The 27,296-nt window shown below is 44.1% G+C and overlaps 2 protein-coding genes across 4 annotated transcripts in view; one reads left to right on the top strand and one right to left on the bottom strand.

Moving 5' to 3' along the window:
* LOC136652267 (zona pellucida-binding protein 2-like) lies at positions 1–26,536 on the bottom strand. Its single transcript, XM_066629197.1, has 11 exons — positions 26,434–26,536; positions 22,268–22,444; positions 19,953–20,082; positions 18,786–18,799; positions 18,360–18,503; positions 10,335–10,553; positions 8,821–8,897; positions 7,112–7,286; positions 5,060–5,221; positions 2,948–3,020; positions 1–400 (listed from the first exon to the last, which is right to left on the bottom strand). Exons 1-11 carry the CDS (start codon positions 26,534–26,536, stop codon positions 1–3), a joined length of 1,674 nt encoding a protein of 557 aa, XP_066485294.1.
* GLIPR2 (GLI pathogenesis related 2) overlaps positions 26,285–27,296 on the top strand; it is a 30,495-nt gene continuing 29,483 nt past the window's right edge. Inside the window, exon 1 of one of the 3 annotated variants that reach the window (XM_066628465.1) lies at positions 26,285–26,374. The gene's annotated coding sequence lies outside the window, so the exon portion shown is untranslated. The remainder of the gene's footprint in view (positions 26,375–27,296) is intronic. The other 2 variants (XM_066628464.1, XM_066628466.1) reach the window with 2 other exon arrangements.

The raw sequence follows: 27,296 nt of genomic DNA, 5'->3' as shown, positions 1-27,296 counted from the left end.
TTAAGACTTTTTGTGTTTCATTACGTCAGTCATTCTCTGTTCGTTGGGTAGCAAGTCCTTCAGAGAAATATTTTCTTTTTCCAAGGGTGGTGGTGACTGGTCTTCAAAGCTTGTTTCTAATCCTGTTTGGTCAGGAGACAGACTTATATCAGCTGGTGTGGATGGTTCTGTGGCTTCATCATTGCTTAATAATCCCATGGATTCTTCTTCTAGAAAGTCAGCTTTGAATTTTGGCAGACTTCTCCTTTGTATTTTGATGGGACTTAATTTGCTTCTTTGCTCCTGAATTTCTGCATCACTTGCAATATTTGCAAATGTTCGCAGCCTCTTCTTAAGTTCAGATTCTCCTTCTCTGATGTACTGGGCTGCTATTGATTTTTTGCAGAATTTAGTTATAATGCTATGAGAGAGATGTGGAAAACTTTGTCAGGTTCAGTATTAGAAGTAAACCAACTTTTAACACTGTTACTAAGCTTACTTCCTTGGGGCCAGGCTCTGCTGAAGTAAAAGGAAAAGGGGATCTGGCTGTAAGATAAATTTACCCCACGGCAGTATAAGAGCACAGACAGCTCATATTTAATTAACAGAAGTGGGTGAAAGTGGTTTTATTTTTCTGCAGATTTTGGTGTTTTTCAAAGTTAGAAGTGCAGGAAGCAGTGTTATGTGTTTTTATTCAAAACGTACACTGTGATTATAAACTATAATCACTTTAAAAGTGTCCTAGGTAGGTTATATAGGTGGTATAGTGTCAGCAGATGCAAACACAGCTATTACACATGCAACCCTCCATTAAATAATAAAAACCAAATAAAACAGTTCTATTTTTTAACAGATTTGGGGTTTTTTGTTTCTATTTTTTACAAAAATGAGAAGTGCAGAAAATGGTGTTATGTGTTTTTATTTCATTATCACCGTTTTCACCCACCTCAATTAATTCTAAAAAACTAAAATAAATTGTCATTTTATAGGATAGAAAGCTAAGTGCAGCATCCAGACACAATAGCGGCACAAGTAAGGCATCAACACAGGATTTCTCTATCAAGAAAAATAAAATTCAGGACTTTTAATTCCCCAGTGTACAGATTACTGCATACCTGCAGACTTTCTGTATGTATCCACTGACCTCTGGGACAAACGGCACAATTCTATGGATGTCTACTCAGGAGTAAGTCCCATTTATTTCAAGTGTGTATAACATCCCAGTCCCTGTAGCCCCTTGAGCAAAGCAATCCTGGGGATCACACCGCTGCCTTCCCCCCTGCCCCCACCCTTAAAGGGGCAGAGGCCAGGGCCCTCAGGCTGGGGCCTTGCGATGCCTCAGTATGAAAACCACTGGTATATAGGATTGCAGCCAAAGGGAGAATGCAAGGACTGGGTTCACTTCCTATCAACCCTGACTCACAAGGCAATCTGTGTTGTCAAACCTGACTGTTCTGGTGATCTATATATAAAGCCCTCATCTGGATGCTGCTATTTTAATTTTACACAGCACCCTTTTGAATAGAAGATCCACATTCAGGATATGCATGTGGTAACCTGCTTCCACAGCAAAGGTAAAAGTGGGATGCACCCAGCCTAGCAGCAACAGAAAAAAAGGTCTGAAAGCACCCCCCCCCCCCAAAAAAAAACAACTATGAGATGCTGCAGACTTGTCAGGGTAGTCTCAACCCATGAGAATCGATACTGTTAAAAGAAATCTTCTTTGTACCCAGAAGAAGGCAACTCACCAAAACATGCTGGATTTCAAGAGAGAGATTTTATATTATATTCTATTTGAATTTTTTTAAAAAAATCTGGAGTTCACTTTTTTCATGCGCTATTAGACTACTTCTACATCAAAATTATCCTTATTGCAGTGATTCCCAAACTGTGAGCCGTGGCTCCCTGGGGAACTTTGGAAACCAGCCAAAGGAAGCTGCAGAATACTTACAAAAATCCACTGCCCTATAAAATATATAGGATTGTAGTCCTAAGGGGGAGCCATGGCCAATGGCTCAGTAGGTCAAAGGAGCCACCAGTCAAAAAAAAGCTTGGGAACCACTGCCTTATTGCAACTATAATGATCACCACAATTAGTCATGTTTGTATCCTACCATTCTTCTATGGAGCTCCAAGTACCTTCATCCGACCTATATTTTTCTTGGGTTAAAACCAGCTTTGGGTGGGAAGGGAGAGGATTTAGGCAGGGAAAATGGCATGAGGGGAAAAGGTTAGCTCAGACTACAATCCCAGTGTTGCTGCTCTGATCTACTTCAAACAGCCTAATCCGAACCAGGCCTTGCCACAGCACCTCATTGATCAGGGTCGGACCAAGACTTCCTGACACCTGAGGCGGCATGCCAAATGCTGCCTCCCTTACCCAATGATATGCCAGCATTGGCTCCTCCCACTCTCCATTTTCTAACTCAGTACTGCCCTGCCTTCTATATTTCTTTTTCTTCTCTGTCCCCTTCCTCCTTTCCCAATCCAGGGAGTGGAAGGAGGAGGAGGAGCAGTGGAGGCAAGTAGGTGGACAGAGATGGCTGCCCCCCTACAATCTGTGGCCTGAGGTGACTGCATTACTTGGTCTCATGAATGGGCCAGCCCCGACAGTGATTCTCTTCTATATAACATATACACTCTGGCTTGTGCTATGGTTTTCTAAAATTCAGTTGAGTATCTAAGCTACATCTGACAAGGGGTGTCTTAATTGGAAGAGTTAATGCAGCCTCTTCACAGCAAGTTCTGGGCAGGGGAGAAGATGTGAACAGGAATCTACTAGCTGCCTTCGCACATGCAGCTTCCAGGATGACACCTACAAGCCTTGCTGTGGAAACTCTCTTTCCCCCGTTTTAGTGAAAATTCAGCCATATCACAGGCTCTCCTCTGGAAGAGAAGGGGAAAACAGGGAAGGTATTTAATTAATAGTGCTCTAAAATTTACAGGATAAATTGTTTGAAATTCTTACAGCCATGCTGCTACTAGAATAAGAATAGTTGCTGTGGAAGATATTAAACATACAAGCCACACCGGTAGAATTCCTGAAAAACATGAACAAAAAGACACATCTGTTTAGCATGCCTACCAAACTTGCACACACTCAACACCACTCTTCTCCCCCTTTATTCACACTGCTGCCTCTATGGAAAGATGGTCACAATTCAGCTTCAACACCCTCAGGCACTGTTGTTATGACCTTTCTGTTTCAGACAGAGTATAGTAGACAGAATAAGGCTTGTAATATTTAAATTATTATGTAATATTAAAGTTTGCATTAGAATTGAGTTTTTAATATTTTTACCAGGTTTTTAAAGATATGAAAGCTGAGATGTTGTGCTGAATTCTGTGCCTGTCAAGTACCAAATCCTATGATCTTACAATCTAGTCACAAAATGATAAAGCATAGTGTGGTTGACTTCTGTTTTCCCTAAAATATCTCTAAATATGCCTTCTTAATATTCCACTGGCATGAATTAACACAACTTTCCTTTCAGGGAGGCTGCTCATATATCATAGTGTTGCTTATGCGGGTACCACTGAACCTATAGCCTTGTCCAGCTCCTTTTGGGCAGAAATAGAAAGAGGCAGGGCAGCCATTCCTACCCTCCACTGGACAACTATAAAGAGGGTATTCTGGCTCAGTATTCCTGCCTCCCACCCTTGCATCAAGAAGCTCAACAAAGTACCCATAGTTGTCGTCATCCTTTTCCTGAAACTGAGCTCCAGGTTCCCACTCAACCCTTGGGCTATGTCTCCTTGACCAGAGCCCAGCTCATAGATTAGTGCAAACCATAATGCTATACATCTTTTGGGGTCTTTCTGGGCCTCCTGGACCACATCAGCATGTAACTATCACCTGGTAACAGGGTCACATTGTTTTTCTCAGAGCACCTGGCCCTGTTGGGTTACAATGCTCCCTCTTGCCCTGGCAGGTTCTCCTGCTCAGTCTGGTCATTCTAATCAGCCATGGTACAGGTTGCCTGAGTTCTTGATGAAGGCCTCTGCTCCCAAAATAATCACAAATTCTCAAGGCAAACTACATCACGGATTGCAGTCCATTAGGCCAGGGGTTTTCAAACTGGGGCATCATGACGCTCCAGCCTGAGGGCCCTGGCCTCTGCTGCCTCAAGGGGTGGGGGGCAGCGAGAAGGCAGGGAGTAGAAAGTGACGCCATTGCGCCCTGTCTCTGCAAAACCGTAAGTTGAGCGTGATCACTCCACTTTCACTTCTTAAGCTTCGGGGAGCCCTGCAGAAGGTTGCGCAGGGCTTCCCACACCCCCAGGAGACTGCAGGAGGCTCTGGTAAGTACAGCCAAGACCCTGCAGCCCCCTCAGTGACGCGATCCTGAGGATTGCGTCACTGCCTTCCCCCCAACCCCGCTGCCTCCCCCCGCCCCCGCAAGGACTTCGAGTGGTTCAAACTCTCCTAGAGAGTTTGAAAACCACTGCATTAGACTGTGAAGATACACAGTGTGCCTGGCAGTACCTTGGGGCTTCCAAGAATGATTTTAGGAAGCACCAAAGCTTTAACAGAGTTGCTGGTTATTGGGAGATGGGTATATGGCTGATTTTACATCAGAGAAAAACAAGAAGCTGTATATAATGTCACTATGGCCCAAACCGACTTTCCAGCACTCGCATGGCTGTGCCAATGGGATGTGTGCTGCATCCTGCAGTTGGGTGTCACTCACGGAGGCCTCCTCAAAGTAAGGGAGTGTTTGTTCTCTTACCTCAGAGCTGTATTGCCCTTATGTCAGTGCTGGAAGGTGGGTTAGGATTGTACCATATGTTGGATTAATTTTGGGCTGGTAAACGACAACACTATTTTTATATGTGGTGCTTAAAACGTCTTTGAAATTCTCTTGAGGTATTGAAGTAAGCATTTGATAATAGTTTATGCAAACAAACATCTGGCCAGTGCAGATGTTACATTCATAGTTTTGTGCAAATAAGTTATATTTTCATAACAAACTGATTGAAGCCAGAATCACCTTAAGCCTCATATGAAGACACCCCATTGGATAAGGAAAAATTCAAAGAATTATTTTTACAGTGCATGAAACAACACAAAAGTAACTTACTGTGACAATTTCTTTTTGACATTGCACCTTTTCCATCACTACTCTTAGCTTCTGGACAATTTTTGCAAGCCTCTTGGCCATACTTTTCATTGTAAGATCCAGCAGCGCATAAAGTGCAAGTGGTATCATACTTCGCACTGAAGCTTCCTGGTGGGCATGTTACTATCCAAAAATCAAAGACAAGGGGTGGCAAGGTTACATTTCTCACATGTGCTGGGGCCACAGCACCAAGTCTCGAGTCAAGTCCTGAGTCTCTGCCCCGCTTGACTGCATGGGAGCGGGGACAGAAGCGGCAAGAGGGAGGAAGGTGACATGCATCAGTTGCGAAGCTTGCCAGGCAACCCAATCCTTTGCAGCTCTACTCAGAAGTAGTTCCATCTGCACCAGTCATTCAATGGGGCAACCTCCTCCCAAGTAACAATGGAGCTCACAGCAGCCATGTGGTTGGAAAGTGTGATTCCTACAAACCTCTCCCCCCAGCTTCCTCGCCTCCTTTTTCCCTGGGCTTCTCCAGTCAATTCCAAGGCAAGAACCCCACTGGGCTCCTCCTCCTGCCCTCCCTCATCCAAAGAAATAAATCAGATCATTCATCCTTCGTCCAATAATCATCAGTTCCTTCAGAGATGGGCAAGCGAGTCCACTTCTGCCTCCCCGCTCCTGCTCGGATGCAAAAGCAAACATTAACCCTTCCCTGCCTCTCACCCTATCTGAATGATGGCCCCACGAGGTCTAAGCAAATACACCCAGACTCAGACAAACTAGAGTTTGCACGCGTGGGGAACAAGTGCCGAGTCAGTGCCCTCAGACTTGAGTCAATTTCCAATTCATTGGTGCAGCTGACTTGAGTGTACGTGAGTCAGTGAAAAACACTGATACTCACGACTCAGACTCAAGTCACCTGACTCAAGTTCCCATCCCTGGCAATTGATGTAATCAAGCCTGAGCAAAACTTTTCAGAACCTTCAGAAAGAAATTTATTTTTCACCACTAGGCAACCATGTGAAAAACAAAATAAAACCCCAGCATTTTCCCTTGGTCAACAGCAACATTGGATTGATTTAACACTCTTAATCTAACTCATTTTAAAAGTTTTGGAACTTTGTTCATAAGACTATTCCAGAAAAACCTACAAAGAATTTCTCTTATATAGTAAATAGAAACCTTTTCCCAATCTTCATACTAAATTTGCCATGTGAAAAGTATTACTTCTCTGCTTCCCACATCACCAAATTTAGGATTCGGTAAGAAGACTTTTCAAGGATTAAAAAAAAAAGAATGTAGAGGTTTTTTTAAAATCTTACTGAGCTATAGAGTTATTTGTACCCCAAATCTCAAGATTATAAATCTGGGTCCTGTGCACAAACGATTCATATTTGTATATTGGACATGGACTCCAGGAATTTTATTCCAAAAAACAGAATGCCAAAACTATATGCAGATCACACCATAAGTGGTAATGCAATGGAATACTGACATTTTTGCTTGGCTAAGTCAGATTCTCATTACAGTGTAGAACACGACTTAGGACGCTATTCGAACATTACCTAGCATTGCTGGAGCAAGTAATCTGAAGGCGCTAGGCATGTTCCGGCAGTCAAAAAGTGTGCCATGTTGGCATGTGTGGGCCAGCCGCTGCTGGAAGCAGTGAGTGGCCAGCTCTGTATGGCCCTGGACTCCAGGCGCCTGCAGCCCCAGGTAGGATTATACAGGGTGAGGGTGGGCGGAGCAACTGCCCCCCGCAGGATGCAGCACAGCTGCATCAGCGGGGTGTGGGGGGGGGGAGAGAGAATAGGATTGGGTTGTAAATTTGTGTGTGCAGTGCTGGCATTGTTTATTCAATACAAGAAGAAGAAATTCATAATATTCAGCCTTATGCTCCTTGTAAAAATGAGTTCTTTCTGTTAAAATTTTCATTCTGCCTCTTTGGCACCCTGAGATTTTTTTCCCTTCTCCAATAAAACATTTTTTAAAAAAACAAAACAGCTAGAAGATGAACCCACATAGTTCATAAACAGTTTTTTAAGCATTCCTATGCAAACCTTGGAAACTCACCACAACATCCTGCACATATCGTGTGGTTGTTTATGGCTTTTACATTTTTTCCAAACCCTGGTTTGCAGTGGTCTTCTTTAAAACCAGTGAAAGAGCCAGGAATGTAACCTAAATTATCACTGAGAGAGGAGTCAGTATTTTGGCCTTCAATAAAGTGTTTGATCTTGGCATATGCCTAGAAATGTAAAAAGTAACAAAGGTTATTAATAACCAAAGTGCATTAAAAACACAAACACCAAAGTGCAACCTAACTGGGACTATGAAAACATGAACATATGATGTAAGCTATTCATGTGTGTTAGCTCAATAGCTAACAGCAGCTTGAGTAACATCACAATAAAGGAAACAGGGTGTCAGCCATCCTTGGGCATGAGGCATTATGGAGTACAGCTTTGTGTGTGGGTCACAAGATTGGAGGTAGACTAGGTTGGAAGCACCAAGCAAGTCTCTTCCAGGCTGCTTCTGGCTTGGGTAGCATCACTCCCTCAAGCAAGTTTGGCCTAAGTGATGCTAAAAGCCAAAATAATGCATGAGAATTGTGCATCACTTGACCTAGTCAAGGCCTGTTACTTATCCTGTCAATTCTCATGCCACATGCAGACATCAAGTGAAGGGGGGGGGAGAATATTTTCCCCACTACACTCCCTCAAGGTGGTATGTTAAACTAGAAGGCTTTAACCCCTTGAAATGTATAAACTCATGGAAAATCAAAACAATGTTGTGAATTTATAATGATCTTGTAAAATGATAAATTACACAAGCCTGCAAAATTGAGGGTCACAAATTTTTTCTAAAACTTATGGTGGTTTTATGTGAATTTTGGGTGCTGATTCAAAAAATGGGATCTGTTTTACTCTATCACGTCTAGTTTCAGAGATATGGCATAGTGAATAGTTCAAGCAGCTTCCTCATAAGGAAGTCATGCCATAGGCTTTCTCACGAGGAAGCTGCTTGAGCCATTCACTAATGAGGCTATGCTGTATCTCTGAAACTAGACATATAGGGCAAAACTGATGGCATTTTTAGAATCAGCACCCCAAATATACCCAGGAATAGGTCTAACTTTTAAGACAGGAAAATGTTTATTGGCTTGTGTTATCCTTCTTTGGTTATACAGGTATAACCTAATTATCCATGTATTTTTCACCCACAGTTTTACCTCAACATGATGAGAAGGGCTCTTTAAATTAAAAGAAAAAAGCCCCTTTTCTCAGCCTTGCTTACTATTGCAATGTAGGAGAGCGGCAGCAGGCAGGCAATCAATCAATGAAACTCTCTCCAGGGGCTTAGAACAGCTCAGTTTCATTTCACTCCAAGACAAGAGAGCCCTCCCTTCGCCCTGGAGTGCAAGAAAGAATGTAAAGCAGAAATGATTATCACCTCTGCTTTCATTCTCTTTGCTGTCATTCTCTTTGCATTCTTTCACATGTTCCAGAGGAAAGGGAGGGGTCGCTTGTCTTGGAGTGAACTGAAAGTAAGCTGTTGATTGATTATCTGCTTGCTGTCTTTCTCCAGCATTAGGCTGTTTTTAAACCATTGAGTAGGTTGTTTTTTAAAATTGATTTCATTTAACATGATTTTCAGCATCTGCAGGGGTTCTGGGAACTGAATCCCCGCAGCTATCAAGACACAACCTGTATAGCATGTAGATCACCAAAATATTAACATTCATTGTTACACTATAAACCTTTAGAATAATCTTACTTCACCTTTTTGATACTGCTGGTGGAATTTTCACACTGAGAACTTCTACAGAACTCTGATACAGTCAGCACTAAAGGAAAAACTGAAAATTAAGAGAAAGTAAACAGATTTTTTAAATTTTTAATTGGATTTTGTACATGATAAAGTTCTTCAGACAGTAGTTCCATATAGTAAAAGCCAAAGAATAATTACCACAAAATGGTGATTCCACAGCATGTGGAAATCAGGTTTCAATGCCAAGATTTCATCTAATAGAGAAATTCTTGGATGCTGTTATAATGTACAGCAGTGGTTTCCAAATTGTGAGGTGCAGCTCCAAAGAGAGCTCACAGTGGTACTCACAGGGGCATCAGGGGATGTCCCTGTTGTCTTCTTCCCAAGTACTGCCACCTTAGATCATGCGGGATTTTGAGAATAGTGCAATATCTTGCACAATTAAATATGGTGGTGCCCAGGAAGAGGATGCAGTGGAAGAAGGGAGTCATGATGCTCATAAGTTTGGGAACTGCTGATGTACAGTATCAATACTCAATACATGGCAGATACATTTATCTACCATAGGTACTCGCCCTATAAGGCGAGAAATTTCTGCCAATAAATCACGTGTAAATCATCTCCTCAACTTATCTGTGGGTCACTTAGAGGTCAGGGCTCTTTGGCCACATCACAGTAGCCAAGAGGCCCACAGAAGAGCAAGAGGCCAATGCAGAGATAATTAGCGGGCTGTTATTCTCCAGGCTGTATGCTGTGGCCAAAGTTAACCTTTTTGCTCCGCCTGAGAAAAAAGCCAGGGCTCAGCACTTCCATTTAAATCAAGAAAGCCTCATTCTCTTTGGCAGGATCACACCTGTCCCTTCTGCACCCTTGTTCCATTTTGCAAATGTCTGGCAGAGGTCTGGTTTTTAAACACCAGGATGTAATCCTCATTTCCATCTGAAACAAAGTCCAAGGTTATAGTTCAGTGCACCGTGACTTAAGAATAACACCCAAAGCAATGGGTCTACTCCTGAGTAAATTAGGTTGCAACTATGTGTAGCTGCACTTGCTCACACTCATTCCTTGTTGCTTGCTCTCTGCTGTGAACTGAATTGCACACTCCCAGTCATCTCGAATTATCTGTAAGATTGACTTATGCTAGAGAATTTACGGTATTTTATTTTGTTTATTTAGATCCCTAATTTTTAACAAGGGTCATACTTTGAACTATGCAAAGTATGGAGGACTGCAGTTTGGGTTCCACCCACTGATTCACTTCCACATAACTCAGGGTTCAAACAAAAGGTTTTTAATCCCATCCACCTCCTCCATTTTACCTCTGTCAACATTCTCTGCTCCAGCATCTCAGTTGCCCACTTCCATTTACTGTGCCTTGACTTCTCCACAAATCTGAGCAGCTGAGGGGCATAAGGGATGGCGTATGTCCAAACGCAGAAAGGAGGTTAAAGATAAGTGCTAAGTGATAAAATCACTTATAATTCTGCAGAATTAGAAAGTAAATTCTACCGAATGTTAACCTTACCAGCAAACTGAAAGGTAAACTTGTGTGTGAGCTTTTCCAGTGTGTCTGCAGAAGCATGACACCGTGTACTCCACTGCTTGATCTCACACCCCAAGTTTTGGATTAAGGCCTCCAGTTTCTCTAAGAGATGTTTTTCAAATGAAGCTACTGCATTGTTTTCACAGCTTTCAGCTGTGAATTCAGATGACAGATGCAAACTCTTCTTTGGCTTATGATATACTACAAAAATTAAAGGACAAATGTTATCTCAAAACATTTTAGGTGTTAAACGCATATTCAGACATTCAGGTTTGTTCAACATAACGTCAAATCTGCATTTATGATCCTTGTGTACATGAAAACCTGGCAAAACTACTCACAGCACTTATTTTCCTGTCTATTCAAGGAATATTAAAGTTCCACATAATTATGCTCTACCAATTATGCTTACAGCCTGATCCTGTGCTGCCCAGAGCCAGCGCTCCAGCCCCACCACTGGCGCTAGGCATCGTAAAAGTGCTGTAAGGCACTCTGGCAAGCCCGCAGCACCAGCAAAGAGGCCAGTGCCAGTTGGTGCTGAACCTCAACGCCAGAAGGACGTGAGCCAGGAGCACTGTATGTTTCCCCACCGGTGACAGGGAGGCCTTTCAGAGCGGGGGGGGGGGGGAGAAAGGGGGAAGACAGAGATGGGGCAAAACTGCACTGGGGAGGTTGGTCTGGGGGGCGGGGATGGCAGCAGAGGCTGCTGCCAGATTCTGTGTTCCCTCCCAAGCCAAGCCCCCCGACATGGGTCTCTTAAGTTTTCTACCAGCTCAAGGGCTGGTGCAGATCCAAGTAGACCCACTGGGGCCAGCTGTACTTGACAGAGGTTCTCTTACCCCAAAGAGACCTTCAGCACCTTCCCTGGTCCCACAGGATTCAGAGGCAGCCATTTTAGTGCTGCTGTACTGCTGGGCTCCAGGGAGGGATAGGATTATGTTTCTCTCTCTAATGGTATGGAAAAAAATCCATATCCATCAAAATGTGAGCCTGGAAATCTATCATAAATCCACAATTTGTGTCAATGACTACTGGAACTTTTCTATCATGTTTGCGTAAAATAACTTTTAACTATATGCATTCTGTTTCTTCCATTAAGTGCTATTTGTATTGTAATGTACAATGTATTGTCAAGCAACTTGTTTGCCAGCTAAAGATAACAACTCGTGTAGCTGACAAAGTGGGATCTGGTCCATCAAAGCTAATGCCACAATACATCTATCAGTCTTTCAGATTTAACTATAATGTTGGACTTACCATGTACATTCTTTTCAGTGGATGAAGACTGTGCAGGAGTAAGTTACTCCTTCTACTTTGGAGGCAAGATTATTGCAAAATACTTTGTGCTTTGCTATTCAGGGGAAGAGTCTCCCCCAGTTTCAGAATGTATTTATTGTTATAAATGCACTGTAATGCAGTTGAATAAAAATACAACTTGGAATCCAAAAGCCTTTAACTTCTACAATTATAATCGTGGGTATACTGACCATCCCAAAAAGCATACAGGGAAGATGAAAAAGAAAATTATCTCCAAGACTCAAAACTATGCTGACACAAAACCAAAGGAGAAATCATTTCCCAAATGGCCAGGCTACAAAAGATGTGTTAGTTCCAAAGATGGCAGAAGTGGTCTCCCTGTCAGAGCGAGATGGTGGAAGACAGTTGGGATCTACAAAGTTGTCCCTTGCGTGCTAGAGATACACAGGTCTTTATCCACCTAGCTAAAATGCCAGAACTGGCTCCAGGTTTGAGGGGGCCCTGGGCAAAGTACCCCCCATCCCTCTCCTATGTTTGTTGGCCCAGGTTGACTTACTGTGTGGCAGCACTGATGCTCCTCTCAGTATCATGAGTACAGTACAATAAGTCCTAGTAGATTGCTAGGCAGCACACAGTAATCGCAGCACTTGTCTCAGTGCTAGAACTGCTACACCAAATGGTGGTTGTGTCAGCGGCCCACTGCCACTATCAGCTACATGTGGGAGAGCAGGTAAGCCAGTGGGGGGGGGGGGGTAGGCAGTAGGAGGAACAGAGCGGGAAGGGGGTGGATACTGGCAGCATCGGCATGCACCAGAACACTATCCCTTACTCTCCTCAGTTCGGTGTCAGCAAAAGGGCTGGTGCAGATCTGAGGATAACCACTCAGGCAGCAAACAGAAGTTCTTTTACCATGAGGAGACCTCTGTGACTGCCCCCACCACCACTGGATGAAATCTGGCACAGCTGCATCAGCAGGGTGGTGGTGGTGGTGGTGGTGTCAGATTGGGCCCTTGTATTTTGAACATGAATGCTGTCGACCATTTTTTCAGCGGAACACAACAGCATGAAGCCAAGTATATGAACAAAATGCAGCACACGGAGCAGAAGATACCCACTAAATCTGCAAGGCTGGCATGCTTTCCTGGACTAGTAGAATTTTTCCTCCCCCTCCCCTCCATCCTTTACGTTTAGGCTTTACATTGTTCCATTAAAATAAGGATGTGTCATTTGACTTTTTTAAAAACCTTATCCAAAGCTCTAACTTAGCAGCTGTCTAACTGCCTTCACATTTATCTAAATAGAGAAAGCATGGCAAATTTCTGATTGACTAGTTTAGAAATGATTTTTTAATGTGGTTTAGTAACTGCAATTTACTAATAAGAAATATGAATCAGTCGCAGAAATAAGACAATTACAGATATCCACCAGGTGACACTGTAGCATAACTTTAGTTACCAATTTCATCATTTGTTTCTTCTAGAACAAAAGATTATCAATAGCAACTGAAATCCCCTTAAATTCTGTGCTGGTATAGACTATCTGGTACTAGCTATCTTTAGAGATAAAGTACTGAAATAGAAGACCCATTAATTGGTAAGGCTGTTTTAGAGCTGAAACTAAATCCTGGTCAAGAAATTCTCAATGCAGGCACTGAATCATCTACCCACTTTGAATGGGACTGCACTTCTTTTACAAAAACAAGTGTGCAGCTTAGCAGTTCTCCAGGACTCTCAGCTCTCCCTTGGAAAATCAGGTAGCAGCAGTGGCTAGAAGTGTGTTCACCCAGCTTAAGCTGGTGCACCAACTGAACCTTACTTGAGCTGATTAGACCTGGCCAAGGTGACCCATGCTTTGGTAACCTCAAGACTGAATTACTGCAATGTGCTGTATGTGGGGATACCTGCTAAAACAATTCAGAAACTGCAATTAGTGCAGAATGTGGTGGCCTGAGTGGTTATGGGGGCCAGATGTTTTGACTCGGCCGGATCACTGCTTCAGCAGCTACACTGGCTCCCCGTACACTTGAAGGTGCCCAATTCAAGGTGTTTGTTCTAACCTTTAATGCCCTCCAGGTCCTGGGTTCAGGCTACCTGAAAGATCGCCTCCTCCCATACATTCCAACCTGCCCTATAAGGTCAGTTGAAGGAGCTTTTCTACAAGTGCCGCCTTTGTCCCAAGTGAGTGGGGTGGCAGCGCGGGAGCAAGCCTTCTCTGTGGTGGCACTACAATTATGGAATGCTCTCCCAGGGGAACTGAGAACAACTCTCTCTCTTCACGGCTTTTCAGCGAAGACTGAAAACATACCTGTTTCGTCAGGCAGTTGGTTGCTGAGTGGATTTTTGCCCTCTGTTTCCCTGATATACTATGATGACTTGACTGCCTCCCTGGACTCATCGGTTCCCCATTGGCTAAATGAGTACTTTTCTCTTTTTCCCTTAAATTATTTTGCTCTGTTTTTGACATTATTTTTTGTGCAATGTTAAAATGAATGTTTTAATGCTTTGTTTGATTTCTTTTTTCTTGTGATACTTTGTACCCGCCTTGGGCATTTGCTTCGGCATGGGAAAGGTGGGGTATAAATTTATTAAACAAACAAACAGAGCAAGATTGAGTTCAGGGAATCCCATTGCTTTCAATAGTCTTAGGAGCTCCAATCTCCACACCCAAACACTGCAACCAGGAATTAAGTCCTGTTGAACTCAGTAGGACATGCCTGGGTGAATATTCTTAACACTCGGGGGGCAGTAAGTTCCTAGTGAATTTATTAGTACGTCAGATGTTGGACTTAACAGCACGCTTGCAAAAAAAAGTTGACCACCACAGACTTGGGCTTTTAGAAGTAATAATCAGCACTGGGAACTGGGTCCCACAACTAACTACAAATTAGTGCAGCCGAGACACTGACCCTTGAAATGATTATCTTCTAGTCTGCTTACTAATGACTAAGGGTGCAATCCTAACGCACTTTCCAGCACCGACATAAGGGCAATGCAGCTCCAAGGTAAGGGAACAAGCATTCCTTTACTTTGAGGAGGACTCCATGAGTGCCACCCAACTGCAGGATGCAGCACACGTCCCATTGGCACAGCTATGCCAGCACTGGAAAGTTGGTTAGGATTTGGGCCTTAGGAATACATGTGCAAACTGACTTTCTTGGGGAGATATTGTAGGGCTTGCTCTAAAACAGAGCCCAAGCATTTCCTGATCATTTCTCAAACTGGTTGTAGTAGGTGGTGCTTAAAATGAGCACACCTAGAACTTGGAATATCCTGACTGAAATTAGTATGGTCTTTTTCTTTTGCAGAGGTCTTCAAAACAAATGCTGAAGCCTAAATCAGGAGATATGTGCCATTATGCACCCCTCATCGTAAATTCCCCACAATTAGAGTTGCTATAAGCTTTTAAGGGTGTGGACTAATTAATTGTAATCTGCTCAAAAATGCTTCCTCCTAGCAACATTAACCACCCCTCTCCAAGTTAAACTGAGGCAACAGGGGAAGGCTCTTCAGTCCAGGCAGCAGAATCTTTCACAGGTGAATAGAATTAAGGAATTGAAGAAGTTGCTGATCTCTTGACCAAAATATGCAACGTCCCTCAAAACGGCCACAGTGCCAGAGGACTGGAGGAGAGCAAATGTCACACCAATTTTTAAAAAAAGAAGGAGGGGTGCCCCGGAAACTATAGGCTGGTCAGCCTAACATCTATACCAGGTAAGATGGTGAAATGCGTCATCAAAGATAGAATCTCAAAACACATAGACGAACAAGTCTTGCTGAGGGAGAATCAGCATGGCTTCTGTAAGGGTAAGTCTTGCCTCACGAACCTTTGATAATTCTTTGAAAAGGTCAACAGGCATGTGGATGCGGGAGAACCCATGGACATTATATATCTGGACTTTCAGAAGGCGTTTGACACGGTCCCTCACCAAAGGCTACTGAGAAAACTCCACAGTCAGGGAACTAGAGGGCAGGTCCTCTCATGGACTGAGAACTGGCTGAAGACCAGGAAACAGAGAGTGGGTGTCAATGGGCAATTTTCACAATGGAGAGAGGTGAAAAGCGGTTTACCCCAAGGATTTTCCTGGGACTGTGCTATTCAACCTCTTCATAAATGACCTGGAGACAGGGTTGAGCAGTGAAGTGGCTAAGTTTGCAGACGACACCAAACTTTTCCAAGTGGTGAAGACCAGAAGTGATTGTGAGGAGCTCCAGAAGGATCTCTCCAAACTGGCAGAATGGGTAGCAAAATGGCAGGTGTGTTTCAATGTAAGTAAGTGTAAAGTAATGCACATTGGGGCAAAAGATCAAAACATCACATATAAGCTATTGGGTTCTGAGCTGTCTGTGACAGATCAGGAGAGAGCTCTTGGGGTGGTGGTGGACAGCTCGATGAAAGTGTTGACCCAATGTGCGATGGCAGTGAAGAAGGTCAATTCTATGCTTGGGATAATTAGAAAAGGTATTGAGAACAAAACAGCTAATATTATAATGTCGTTGTACAAATCGATGGTAAGGCCACACCTGGAGTATTGTGTCCAGTTCTGGTTGCCGCATCTCAAAAAAGACATAGTGGAAATGGAAAAGGTGCGAAAGGGAGCGACTAAAATGATTACTGGGCTGGGGCACCTTCCTTATGAGGAAAGGCTACGGCGTTTGGGCCTCTTCAGCCTAGAAAAGAGGCGCCTGAGGGGGGACATGATTGAGACATACAAAATTATGCAGGGGATGGACAGAGTGGATAGAGAGATGCTCTTTACACTCTCACATAACACCAGAACCAGGGGACATCCACTAAAATTGAGTGTTGGGAGAGTTAGAACAGACAAAAGAAAATATTTCTTTACTCAGCATGTTGGTGGTCTGTGGAACTCCTTGCCACAGGATGTGGTGATGGCGTCTGGCCTGGACGCCTTTAAAAGGGGATTGGACAAGTTTCTGGAGGAAAAATCCATTTCAGGTTACAAGCCATGATGTGTATGTGCAACCTCCTGATTTTAGAAATGGGTTATGTCAGAATGCCAGATGCAAGGGAGGGCGCCAGAATGAGGTCTCCTGTTATCTGGTGTGCTCCCTGGGGCATTTGGTGGGCCGCTGTGAGATACAGAAAGCTGGACTAGATGGGCCTATGGTCTGATCCAGCAGGGCTGTTCTTATGTCCTTATGTTCTTATGAAGGATAGAGTGGATAGAGAGATGCTCTTTACAATCTCACATAACACCAGAACCAGGGGACATCCACTAAAACGGAGTGTTGGGAGAGTTAGGACAGACAAAAGAAAATATTTCTTTACTCAGCGTGTGGTTGGTCTGTGGAACTCCTTGCCACAGGATGTGGTGATGGCATCTGGCCTAGATACATTTAAAAGGGGATTGGACAAATTTCTGGAGGAAAATATCCATTATGGGTTCCAAGACATGATGTGCATGTGCAACCTCCTGATTTTAGAAATGGGCTATGTCAGATGCAAGGGAGGGCACCAGGATGCAGGTCTCTTGTTATCTGGTGTGCTCTGGGGCATTTGGTGGGCCAGAGCATACAGGAAGATACTGTGAGATACAGGAAGCTGCACTAGACGGGCCTATGGTCTGATCCAGTGGGGCTGTTCTTATGTTCTTAGAAAGGATAGATAATTGAGACCCAGCATGGTGGCACTGTGAATATAAGGATGGAGCCTCCTAAATCCAGGCCAGGGCTAGGGAGCCCCATCACATCATCAATTGTCACTCTCTGTGCACTCTGTTCCAGTGGATTCACTTATCTGTGGGAACAAGAGTATAACCCAAATCGCACCATCCACTGTCTGTTCTTGCCATACATTTGCTGCATCCACAGCTATTGTAATACTCTCTGCAGCCAACCTGAAGCTATTTGTGGTAGCCATTTTGAAGCTATCCATGGCCACTCTAAAACTATTTGCTGCATCACTGCCATTCTGAAGCTATCCACAGCCATCCTGAAACCATTCACAGTAGCCATTCTGAAGCTATCAGTGCAACTCAGAAGCTATCTACTGCTGGCATTTCTGATTAGGAGCCCAATCCTGGGCTTCACGCTCTGGTTTAATGCTGGCACGCACTGTCGCAAACATGCCGTAAGGGCGGGGAGGAGGTGTGACGGGGAGGTGGGAGGCGGGGAGGAGGTGAGAGGAAGGCGTGTTGGGGGAGGGAGGGAGGTGGGTCCGGTGGAGATCCAGAGCGTTTGTGCAAGGCTTGGCGCCCTACATGAACTCTCTTCCCCCACTGCGGGGCTAGTTCCCTTCTCCTGAGGTGCCACCTGCAGCTGCCATGGATGTGCTGGATGCGGCAGCAACCATTTTCAGTGCCGCTGCAGCCGCGTGCCACGGGAGCTCAGGATTGGGCTGTAGGTTAGTTACCCTTCCCCGTAACTTAACTGATCCTATAGGCTCAATGATTTGATATCCACTGATTCAGTATATGCTGGGTTTTCTAGGAACCTAAACCCAGCAGATCACAAGAATTGACTAAATTTTCATTCCCTAGGGAAATATACATGATGCTAACTGGGGAAATAGATGCACATGATACCAACAAAGGTTGTTTCTTCTCTATATAATGATGAGGCAATTATTTCAGACTTTAGTACTGATGGATTGTACCAACTTTAGTACTTTGTACAACTGAAATGACCTATTATAGTGTTTTTCATGTGTATGAGCAATTCACAAATGAATATCATGGTAAAAAAATGAATGCAGAAGTTAGATTTTACTCAGAGTTACAATTTTACTCACCACTGACTATGAAACTGACTTCTGTAGTAAATTCTTCATCATTATACAAATAGTTGACTCTGCAAGAATAACCTCCAGAGTCACTTCCCTGAATATGATAAATCTGCAAGTTGCCATCTTCAGTTAGCACAAATCGTTGTGATTCTACAAATAAAAACATATAACTGTTGTGATATTTAATAGTAAAATAATGTAACTCATTATAAAGCACGAAAGGAAAGATGGAAGACAAGGTGCATCATCTAGCATCTAACTAGTACCCTAGCTCCTGCTTTCCCCTCTTTAAACTGGGATTGAACTGGGGAAAGGTAGTCTTTGCTGCCACAATCCAAAGCCAGAAAGTTCACACAGAAGGAAGTTGCCTTGGAAAAGACTGTTTCCCAGATTAGTAGAGCCCCAAGACCCAGGTAGTTCCTCAAAACAAACCAATAGTGGGCAGTCTGGCACACAGGGCAACTCATGTGGGGCTCAAAGGGTCATGAGGGTTCTCTACCCTGATGTTGTACAGCAAGGTAAGATTCCACCCAGCACATGTATTTTCATATAGTATCAATACATAACCTTAATAACAACATATACAAGAGTTTTTCGTAAGCAAATAAAAAGAAGTGCATTGGGGGCTCTAATGAATAATAATCATATAAGTAATTCAACCCTTTAAATCCTGCTATCCTAGCAGCCACTAATACTGGCATAATATCTGCATGATGTAGTCACAGTTCTATGTACCCCTGCAGCAAGTAGAAAACAAAATAGTAACAGAATCGCAACACATCTCACAAATACCATGGCACACTGCCATCAGCCACCAATCACACAGTTGCACTCCAATGATGTCTTGCATTTGTTAAACACAGAAAATACTAATATTGCTTTGCAATGGTTGAGTGTCCCCTTAATGTTATCCTACCCCATACTGCCACCCTCCATGCATAAATAACCCAAAACCAAACAGTCAGAGAATGCTTGAGTACCAGTCTCACAACAAATCCCATGGCACAGTACTGAGAAGAAAACCCACAAGTTCTCGGTTTTCCCTGAGGCAGGAGTTTGAATCTCTTGCCTGTCCATACAGTGTCAAGTCTGCTAATAAACCTCATGTTTTGCCAAGGAAACAGTGAAGGAAGGACTGACATTCTAATCAGAATTAGTAGTCAAGCCCATATCTCAGGTTCAGAGAAGAAATGGGTGGTAACCACTGTAGAAATGAAATCCCATACATCCTTCCACCAAGCCAACATCATAACTAGTGGCATTACAGAGGTTGTAGAATCCTATCGTGGAATCTGAAAGCCTGTTACATTGTTAGTTGTCCTGCTCCCAAAGTAGTACAGTATTGTCAAATAAGGACATGTGCCATATTGCTGGGGTCTGGGCTTACCAACAGTTCCTCTATGAATTGTCCTTTGAGTTGTTTAAGCCTATCAAAGTTACAAAGCAACATGTGCATCACAGTTCAACCTATTAAAAGATGTGTGCATCATAATCCCAAATATGTCTACTCAGAAGCAAAACATACACTTCCATAAGGCTTACTTTGTAGTAATTGTGTTTAGGATTTCAAACATACAGTATTTACAAATAAATTAACACTTACCTTTAGTTATTTGTCCTAGAGGGCCAGTCCACTGGTATATTGGATCAAATATTCTCTGCCTTAATAGCTTTTTAGTCAAACAATGTAGAATTAAATTGTTTGAATAAATAAGAATGTATACTCCAACTGAAAGAGGAAAAAAATCATAAGAATTTAGATGGAACTTAACAAAAAGAATATACCATATTCCACAAACCACTATTCCTGGATGACACTTACACAGTGACAGGCGAAAGCCAGCTTACCTTAATGAAAGTACACTTGAGCCAGCATGGCACCAAAAACATATACCTATCATATTTGTATACTAGTAGTATTTGTTGTTGTCCAGGCCAATGCAAATTTATTCTCATCTTAATTCCATTTCCCGAAGGAGCCTTTGAGGTATGTGTAAAAGGAGGCTGCACCACCACTATTAGTGGTAATGCAACCTTTCATTTTAATGCTGCACATCTAAGGTAAGAATCAGTTACTCTAGTGAAGGAACGAACAAACTACATGCAAATGTACACAGTGCTAGTCAAACAGCTTTTTTACAATGCCTGTAATGTGTAGGTTTGCCTTGACTTATGTCCCCATGAGCTTTTGTCAGATTAACCTTCCAGGGAACCATGTAAAGAGTTGTATCTGTATGTCAGGGATATGCCAGAGTCACAGCACCAAGTCACAAGTTGAGTCCCAAGTTTCTACCACCCTTGACATGAGTTGCAAACTAGTCATAATGGGTGGCCAATGCAATTTATCCAGGGGTGTTTTTAAGAGTCATTTTGACTCAAGTCAGGGTCTTTCTGAAAAGCAATTGGGTCAGGCATGGCTCCGATTGAGTCAAGCCATGAGTCAGGCATGGCTCCACAGAAAAAATGGAGGTGCTAGTGAGGTGTGTGTTTGTGTGTGTTGGAGTTCACATTTAACATTGCCCTTGTGTTGCCATCCCATCTGCCATCAGCAATGTAGTAAAGTTCTTCACTTCAAGTGAACCATGAGTTTGGAAGGTGTTCCTCTTCTTTCATAAGCAAAAGCCTCCCCACTGCTTTGCCCGCTCTCTTAGCCCTCCTCCCTGGGCTATCCAGGCATAATTTTCCTATTGCTGGAACCCCTTCCCTATCCACTGGCCAATCAATCATCTGTTCCTTCCAAGATGGACAAGAGACCCTCCTCCCCCACAGGCTGCCCCTGCCTTCTTCTGGTTCCTCCTTCTAGTCTTGTGCAGATTCCCTCCTCCCTTCCACCCCCTGAGCCCCCGCTTCCTGGAGCCATCCTACTCTCTCCTCCCACCAAGTCTGCTGCTTCTGCTGGTTTGGATGCTGGTTTCCGGATTGCACATGTGGTCTTTTGGGACGATGCAGAAGTGGTGGAAAAAAAATAGTAAGCAAACATGCAGACACACGAAGCAGACTCACCAAGTCTCTGGCCCAAAATGACCAGTCTCTGTGACTCAAGTCTATATGAGTCTTTATTCTTATAGGATGAAACCTATGAGACCCAAGTCAGTGCCCAAATCTCTGACATGTGTGACTTGAGTCCCCACGATTTCAGTCTGCAAGTCACGAGTCCCCATCCCAGCTGTATGTTAAGGTGGTATTTTAACCACCCTCTCCAAATGGCAGCTCTGGAGCCTCTGCAAATTTTCGGCAGATTTTTAAGGATTAAACTAGACATGATAGTAAATGCACCATTATCTTTCCATTAAAAAAAAAAAAACAGCTGGAGCTGCGGGGGACCCTGACCTGGATGGGAACATGTTACAAGCCCCCTGCCCTGCCATGGTCCCACTGAAATTTGTTCTCCTTTAGTGGCTGTTTACTCTAGGAAGTAAGCTGCTTGTAGCAGCTTTCTTCTTGGAATAAACAGCATCCGGGGTTGGAGATATTTTCATCAGGATTACTGAATGGTTAAAGCATCCATCAGTGCTATGGTCCCAATATAGACTGAGGACCCCCTGTGCTTTGCTATTTAAACAAGACAAAAGCAAACAAAAAAGGCAGAAAGATGTTTATAATGTTAACAATATGTCTAGTTTGATCATCAGGGTTTGATGAAGCGGGTCACTGGACAAGAGCCACTGCTGTTAGGGGGCTCACCTTGAAATCTCACTCAACTCTTGAAACCTCTGTACTTGTGACAGTATCATCCAATCTGCCATCAGGGAGTGAGGAGTGTGCTACAGGGGCCCCAGTAAATTCTATGCACTCTTGCCTGGGAGTATAGTCCACTGAACTCAATGGGACTTCTGAGTAGGCATGCATAGGATTGTGCTCTTAATTGTCAATAAATATCTGAAATCAGAGGTTTGGGAAGCACTTTGGATTACCAGTTCTCTCTTCTTTTCCACGTACATGATGAGGAATTTCATGAGCTTCTGGGATAGGTGTAGTCGTTTCATCAGACTGAGCTTCTGAATCAGATGACCTATCTAGTGTTTCCACCTTCCAACTTATTGTCCTTTTCTTTAAACGGCACATTTTATTCATAAAACATGGGCTTCCGGCTAGAACAATATAGAAAAAGAACGACTATTTGAAAAACAAAAGAATACTAAACGCTCAAAAAATTTTAACCATTAGTTCTTCTATTAAAATAACTATCCATTTGCATCTCTGATACTGCATTTTATACTTCCTTTATTATATGGAGTATACTGCAGGGAAAAATGGGTATTCTGAAATAAAATGAAAGCATCCATATGATTATCACATTATTGCAGATTCTGAATTGGGCAGTATGATCATCAGAACTGACAGGAAAGCTGGCCCATATCTTCTAGTACAGTGTTGCTCAACCAGTGGTACTTATACCACCGATGGTACTTGAGGTATAGTCTGGTGGTACATGTGGGATTCCTAGACCCCAACCACCTAGCAGTGAGACAAGCAACGCAATGTGACAAGCAGCCATAGGAGACTTGGCTAGGTGGGCAAAGCTCCAGCATTGCTTTTTGCATGCTTGAAGAGCCCGCCCTGAGTCAATGTTTGACACATTGCATATGGCCTCCCAATCCAGAATCCCAATCCATGATGTCATTGCCAGTTTCTTCCAGTGGTACTTCCAATAGGTGGCGTATGCAAGGTGGTACAGCAGAGGACAAATGTTCCAAAATGCTGTTCTAGTGTGTGCAATATAAGGTGCTTTTAAAGAAGTAGTGAATAATTGAAATTCTGGTTATCACAATATCTAGCAGACTTTTACCTCTTAAATATCCTTATTGTTGTTCACTTAAGGGCTTGTATAGTGTTGTAGGACCTCTGCTATGAACTTACTGGTGAACTTACAGCACATTCTTACGTGTATCTAATTGCTGTAAGGATTACACTACATGGCATGCAAAGAGTTTTGAAGTACGTGTCTATAATATCTGTACATATTGTAAGTTGTTAAGTGGTATTATTACTTATTCAGAGGCACTGTGCCTTGGAATAGCAGTTGAAGGGGAGCTATTGCCTGTATACTTGTGGGCTTCTCAGAAACATCTGATTGGCTACTGTGGGATACAGGATAGTGGATCAGTGGAAATTTTGGTTTGATCCAGCAGGGTTCTTCTTATATGTTTAATCAATGCAATCTAAAAGTTATTGCATAATTCTTAAAGATACAGTGAGATTTACTTCATAATCTTGCTTAGATGTGGTTTTATCAATCAAGTATTTTGTGTGAGCTGTGCTGTGGGCGGCTACATTGGAATCTTGGGATTTTGTGCCACCACTTAACAATATTGCAACTGTGAGTTCTCCTACCCCACTTCCTTCTCCTCTCTTTCATCTATCCACTAACAATCTTTTCCCTTAGCCTGGTGTAAGGCAAAATTCAGCCATGAAAAAATGAGATGGATGGTTGAAGAGACTAGGGAAGAATAGAATTATCTTCTGCTGCTGCAGAACTGTTTAAACTGGCCTCCACACTCTCAGAATTACAGCTTGGCAACCCTAGTTGTGCCCATAACAGCCCCTGCACCCATTCTTAAGGGAAGCTAGTTGCAGAGGAGGAACAGCACTTCTGTAGCTTTAATAGGTGCATTCTTCTACTATGATTTAGGACATGCATAAAACTGATTTTCAACAACTGTTCCCAAAGCAATGGAAAATAACAAGTTCAAAACATAATCATAAGAACATTTAACATACAGATTAAAACAACCAAAAATATTAATACAAAACTGTGCACAGAAACAGCCAACAAGACTGGCTGTCTTAGCCTGCTTACAAAACAAACACAAAGCAGGAGAAAATGAAAGCTTCAGAGGAAGGGAGTTCTGAAACTCAGGCAGCAATCCTATACTGTACAGACTTCCCTGGGAGTAAGCCCCACTCAACACAATGGGATTTATTTCTGAGTAGACATGCCTACGATAGTCAGTGATTGAAAAGACTCTACTACCTGCAGAAATAAACTTAGGACCCAATCCTATCCAACTTTCCAGCACTGATGCAGCCGTGCCAATGGCGCTTGCGCTGTGGTGGAGCTGCAGTCATTGAGGTCTTCTCAAGGTAAGGGAATTTTGTTCCCTTACCTGGGGGCTGTATTGCAATGTATTAGCAATGGAAATTTGGATAGGATTGGGCCCTCAGTACCTAGAAAAGTTATGAGACTTATTGCAGGTACCAAGATAATCACAAATCTTGGGGCGGGTCTATAATTTAGGAGCACCCAGAGTGAGGGCAGGAAACATACTGGTACAGCCAACAAAATGGCTACACCAGTGTTTTCTCAAACTGTGGGTCGGGGCCCACTAGGTGGGTCATGAGCCAATTTCAGGTGAGTCCCCATTTATTTCAATATTTTATTTTTCATAGATTAGACTTGATGCTACCATGGTATGTGACTGCATTTGGGGAAATGTTACAGACCTGTACTTTTACAAGCTACTCTGTATATTCTTTTAACAATGATAGTAAATGGGACTTACTCCTGATTAAGTGTGGGTAGGATTGCAGCCTAGGACTGTTAACAATTTTCCTGCTTGATGATGTCAGTTCTGGTCATGACATCACTTCTGGTGGGTCCTGACAGATTCTCATTCTAAAAAGTGGGTCCCAGTGCTAAATGTGTGAGAACCACTGGGCTACACAATAGGTGGCAGTCTCTTATCAGAAGATACTTCCTTGCAGCGGAACTGCATCTATCAGAATGCCCTCTTCTCTGCAGCAAAGAAAGTGAGAGGCACCCTATCTATCTATTTCAACCCCATCATTCCCTGGATAGCCCCCAAATGGCAAAGGACTAGAAAAACACACACAATTGACAGCAAAACAGACTCAACCATTTAAAATAGACCAACCCATCTGAGGCAGGACAACAGGTGCATCCTGGACCCCTTTTTAAAAGGAAAGAGAGGAGGTTCTCCCACCCACAGCAGGGTGCTCCACACCTTTGCGTGGGGTAGAGGTCTTAGGGCACAATCCTAACCTGGTCTACTCAGAAGTAAGTCCTATTTTGTTCAATGGGGCTTACTCTCAGGAAAGTGTGGTTAGGATTGGAGCCTGAGTCACCATATCTACTTCAGTCATCTGGGGCTCTAACATAAGAACAGCCCCACTGGATCAGGCCATAGGCCCATCTAGTCCAGCTTCCTGTATCTCACAGCGGCCCACCAAATGCCCCAGGGAGCACACCAGATAACAAGAGACCTCATCCTGGTGCCCTCCCTTGCATCTGGCATTCTGACATAGCCCATTTCAAGAATCAGGAGGTTGCACATACACATCATGGCTTGTAACCCGTAATGTTTCTGGAGGAAAAATCCCGTAACCCGTAAAGTTTCTGGAGGAAAAATCCATTATGGGGTACAAGCCATGATGTGTATGCGGAACCTCCTGATTTTCGAAATGGGTTATGTCAGAATGCCAGATGCAGGGGAAGGCACCAGGATGAGGTCTCTTGTTATCTGGTGTGCTCCCTGGGGCATTTGGTGGGCCGCTGTGAGATACAGGAAGCTGGACTAGATGGGCCTGTGGCCTGATCCAGTGGGGCTGTTCTTATGTTCTTAATGGATTTTTCCTCCAGAAACTTGTCCAATCCCCTTTTAAAGGCGTCCAGGCCAGACGCCATCACCACATCCTGTGGCAAGGAGTTCCACAGACTCCACAGGCTCTGCCACCATTCACTTCTGCCCCCGACAGGCAGAAATTCAACAGGTGGTGAACTACTGCCCACCTCACCCTGGTCTCCCTTGGGAAGAAGGCTGCAGCTGAGCTGCCTAGGGCAGGCCTCCCTTGCAGAAACCACGGGGGTTTCTCTTTCTCTTTTCCGGGAGGGCGACAACCCCGCCCACGAGCAGCCCTTCTGCAGCAGCACCAGCCAGCTTTCCATTTCCAGGCTGCTGCTGCTGCTGCTGGCCAGCTGGGCGGGACGGCGCTGGCTCCGAAGGGGCTGAGCAAGACGGAGGCGCCTCCAGCCCCGCGCATCCCCCGAGGGCCACTGAGAGGTAAGCGGGGGGCTCCCTCCACACAGCACCCCGCCCTCCCTCGCTCGCTCGCTACTCACTGGCTGCCCCCGAGGGGAGGAAGAGGAGCAGCGGGAGGGCGAGCGCCAAGAGCAACTGCAGGCAGCCCAGCGGGCGTTGCTGGGGGGCCGTTATCGCCGCCATGGCCGCCCTCCCGCCCGCGCGCAGTGGAGGCGCGAGCCCCGCTCTGCCCCTCGCCAGGAGCGGGGCGCGGCCTGAGAGGCTCAGTGTGAGGCGCTTGGGGACCGTCTTCATGGAGCGCCCTGCCCTGCCAGTGGGATGAGTGGGAGCGCTTGGGGCTTCTCTTAAGAGGGGCCTTTCACTTGGAGTCAGTCAGCTACCTTGAGAAGGTTGACGTCACTCTGGAGAAAACTCTGGTTCCCCCAAAGAGGACATTCTTGGGCGTGCATTGCAGGGGTCATGGGATGAAGGCAGCCTCCCAGGGATGGGGGTGGGGTGTGAGGAGGCAGGTGAGGCAGAAGCTTTCCGAAGGACTCCAGTGGGGAGGCGCTGCCTCACCTGCCTCCTCACCCCCCCGCACACATTATTATTAATTATTATTAACAGTATTTATATACCGCTTTTCAACTAAAAGTTCACAAAGCGGTTTACAGAGAAAAATCAAATAGCTAAATGGCTCCCTGTCCCAAAAGGCCTCACACTCTAAAAAGATGCAAAAAGAACACCAGCAGACAGCCACTAGAAAAGACACTGCTGGGGTGAGGTGGGCCAGTTACTCTCCCCCTGCTAAAAAGAGGAGCACCCACTTGAAAAAGTGCCTCTTACCCAATTAGCACGGGTTAGGGTCTCCAGATGCAGCTTGTGCCTGAGGCAACACAAACCAGCAAGGGTTTGCAAAGCCTTCCCAAGACCCCCTGACACCTGAGCAACATGTCCAATGTTG

Source organism: Tiliqua scincoides, chromosome 5 (assembly GCF_035046505.1).
Source record: "Tiliqua scincoides isolate rTilSci1 chromosome 5, rTilSci1.hap2, whole genome shotgun sequence".
Classification (NCBI taxonomy): domain Eukaryota; kingdom Metazoa; phylum Chordata; class Lepidosauria; order Squamata; family Scincidae; genus Tiliqua; species Tiliqua scincoides.
This window is presented reverse-complemented; position numbering and strand designations above follow the sequence as displayed.